At 40.9% G+C, this 3195-nt stretch overlaps 1 protein-coding gene across 1 annotated transcript in view; it reads right to left on the bottom strand.

Annotated features, from left to right (window-relative positions):
- vps13c (vacuolar protein sorting 13 homolog C) overlaps window positions 1-3195 on the bottom strand; it is a 289282-nt gene that overhangs the window by 256112 nt on the left and 29975 nt on the right. Inside the window, exon 4 of the mRNA XM_037694953.1 lies at window positions 1935-2030. Coding sequence (XP_037550881.1) covers window positions 1935-2030 — 96 coding nt within the window. The remainder of the gene's footprint in view (window positions 1-1934; window positions 2031-3195) is intronic.

Genomic DNA, 3195 nt, shown 5'->3' with positions numbered 1-3195 from the left:
GTTCTGATTAATAAATCTTGGCACGTTTTACTTAATAAAAACAACAGGCATTTTCTGAAGGCATCTAGATTAATTACTGGCAAAATAGAAGAGTTTAAAGATGGGAAATGAAGGAGTTTAAATGGAGAGAAAAGATGGATGAGGGAAAGTGTGTTTACTAGGAATGGCACCCTTCATCCGACCCCAGCTCAGCCCCGGTACACTCGGTGCGTGGCGACTCGTTACCTTTGCAGAAGATAGGTCAGTTCCGGTACAGAGTTCCATTTCAACGCTACCTTTCAGCGACTCCGGGCAGGATGGCTGAGAATCGTCCGAAGTAGTGACGGTACTCCATTCAACAAACACGCTCATCTCCCGGGTGGATACAGAGCAAGCTGTGAGTTCAGTCAGAGATTCCACTCAGAAGTGGAGGACTCCAAGAAAGACTGAAGAAGTCCCCAGGAAGACTCCGGTCAAGGACTCAAGAAGACTGAAGACTGAGAAGTTCCAGGAAGTGTGGACTCTTAAAGAGTTCTCACTTCCGGTCACTTCAGGACTTCCTGATTGGTTGAAACAACCAACAGGGGGTGGTTCTAGTGACGTCAGAGGGTCATTACAAGTCAAGAAAACAGCAGGAATGTTTTAGAAACGTCCCATACAGACAGAAGACATGTTATGGCGAAGTGGGAGGAAGCAGATGCCAGTAGCTTCTTGTTTACCGTCTGCTAGTTTTAAAAACACGACACTTCGTTCTAATAACTTCTTTCCGACTTTCAACCGACATCACTACTTCTCATGTCAGACAGAAGATCAAAATGCATAATTACTTTGTAAATAGACATTTAACTTGATTTCTAATTTAAATGAGGATTAAAAAATCATTAATACTGTTTCACAGTTGATTTAAAATGAGTGGTTCACTTCAACATGTAGAAATGGTATGAACTAAACACAGTTTTGATTTATCAAGATATTGTAAAATAGTAATGATAATATAAAAGAAGAGTGTTCTTTCAATTGATTAATTCAGGATATAATTAGACAGTCTCTGGATGAGCTAATTTATATTTCTGGATTCAAATCAATGAAATAACAGTTCCTGTCCCATGAAGGTCCTCAGAGGCAGGTTTTGGTCGGAGGCCGAGTTCACTACTATATATATATATATATATATATATATATATATATATAGTTAGGAGTAAACAATCGTGGGTTATGAACAGCTTGTTTATTGATAGAAATATAATCAGAAGTTTAATCTTTGAGACTCTAATGTTTGGCCAACTGTTAGATTGTGTACCTTATAAACTTGGCATGTTTCCTTTAAGAGATATAAAAAGAAAATCTGTTACTTCTAATTCTGCAGTACCGGTAATTGTTCTTCTTGTACAGAATCTAGTCGTTGCGCTCTTCGTAAAGCTGACTTTTCCTCTGCAGCGAGCCTGCAACAGGCTGTATTTAGTCCATCTGCTAACATGCTAATTATTGTAGCTTGTTGGAAACAATTGTTCAATAAACTTTTCCTCTTGCTCTCTAATAACTAACTGGTTATCTACCAGATTAAATGTACAACATGATGTTTAGTGGTTTTGACACCATGGTGCATGTTAAAAGCAGAAACCGGCTAATGCCTCGTTATCATTTTGTTCGGACATTGTGCAACTCCGGCAAAAGGCTGATTGGACAAGAACCTAACCCTCTACCTGTGACGTTGTCAGCTAACCATTAAATGGATACGTCTTCAGCTGAGATTCAGCTGAAACACACACACACATGCATCATTGGTGTGTTTCTCAGACACCAAGTGTCTTTCATTTCTGAGTAAAGTCCCATCTGGGCAGATGTTTCCATTGATCAGAGATAAAAACGTGTGTGATGTTTGTTTCCATGTGTCTACAGCAATGATCAGTCCAGATCATAGATGGATCAGAACCAAAGGTTTGAAAGTCACTTACTGGCTCCGGGAACAACCAGCAGGTACAAACCATCCAACGTGGCGACGACAGCGTCGTTATACAGGTTCTTCCAGGGAATCTTCAGCGTCAGCTTGCCTGAAACACAGACACAGGCAGGAAGTCTTAGAGCAGCCTGAACGAGGACAGACTGGATCTCAAAGATCACATTTCACTCAAGGATCTCATGCAGCAGCTCAAAAACAAGAAAATATATGAGGACCCTTCAGCCCAGCAGCATCATGCAGTGTATCACTGACGGTAGAAGCAGTATGCTGATGTCCCCCATCGCTGAAGGCTTTGAGGAGTAGAATGGAGGGAGAAAATTTATCCACCATCAGGTGCAATGGTGGAGCAAACGAGCGGCAAATAGTGGCCAAGACCTTGGCCACCATATATTAGTCTTTAGTCACCACAATCATTTGAGGGAACTATGCTTTTAAGCAATGTAAAAACTAGAAAGTAGTGTTTCCTCAAACGTTCGACGTGGTTGGTTGACGTGTACATGGCTGTGGCCATCTTGGATTTTGACGTGGCAACCCCATTTTTGATTGAGACCTTTCTTATCGCAAGCCACACACCAAAGTAGAAGTCAGCAAGTTGCTTATTTTTTTCAAATTATCCAGCTCACAAGGTTTACATATGGTGTAAGGCATCTTGTATTTTGACGTGCCAAACCAATTTTTGAAAGAAACCTTTCTTACACCTAGATGCAGCCACACTACTAAATTGAAAGCAGTACCTCTCTTATTTTTCAAGTTATCATGCTCACAACATGTATGGATGGAGGGATGGAAAAAGGGTATTTCCAATTATCCTGATGCATGCTCAATAATCCAGGTAGAAAAATGCAAAAAAGTTCAATCTGGTCCTCTGGACATTCAAAAAGACAAAAAACAAAACAAAGCAAAAAAAAAAAAACATATAGAAACGTTTCGTCTCTCATCCGAGAGACTTCCTCAGTCTGAGGTGCTGTATTCATCTCAGTCTCTTAAACAGCACCTTCTCGGAGTGGATCAACCAGTTTGCTGCTGACAACCAAAACCAGCTGCTCACATGGTCAAAAAGGACCATCAGCCTAACAATGGATCATTAGCACACTGAAGGCTGTTTACTATTCACAGGGGGTTGAGTGATACTAGCAATAACAGCAGTGTAAGAGGGGGACAGTTGAAACCGGAGGCCTCCACCCCTGTTTAATGATGGGCGATTTATTTTCACAAAGATGGCCTCCTTTACTCCTCTCTCAAACCATCGTTCCTCT

Source organism: Nematolebias whitei, chromosome 2 (genome assembly GCF_014905685.2).
Source record: "Nematolebias whitei isolate Nwh7 chromosome 2, NemWhi1, whole genome shotgun sequence".
Taxonomy (NCBI): domain Eukaryota; kingdom Metazoa; phylum Chordata; class Actinopteri; order Cyprinodontiformes; family Rivulidae; genus Nematolebias; species Nematolebias whitei.
This window is presented reverse-complemented; position numbering and strand designations above follow the sequence as displayed.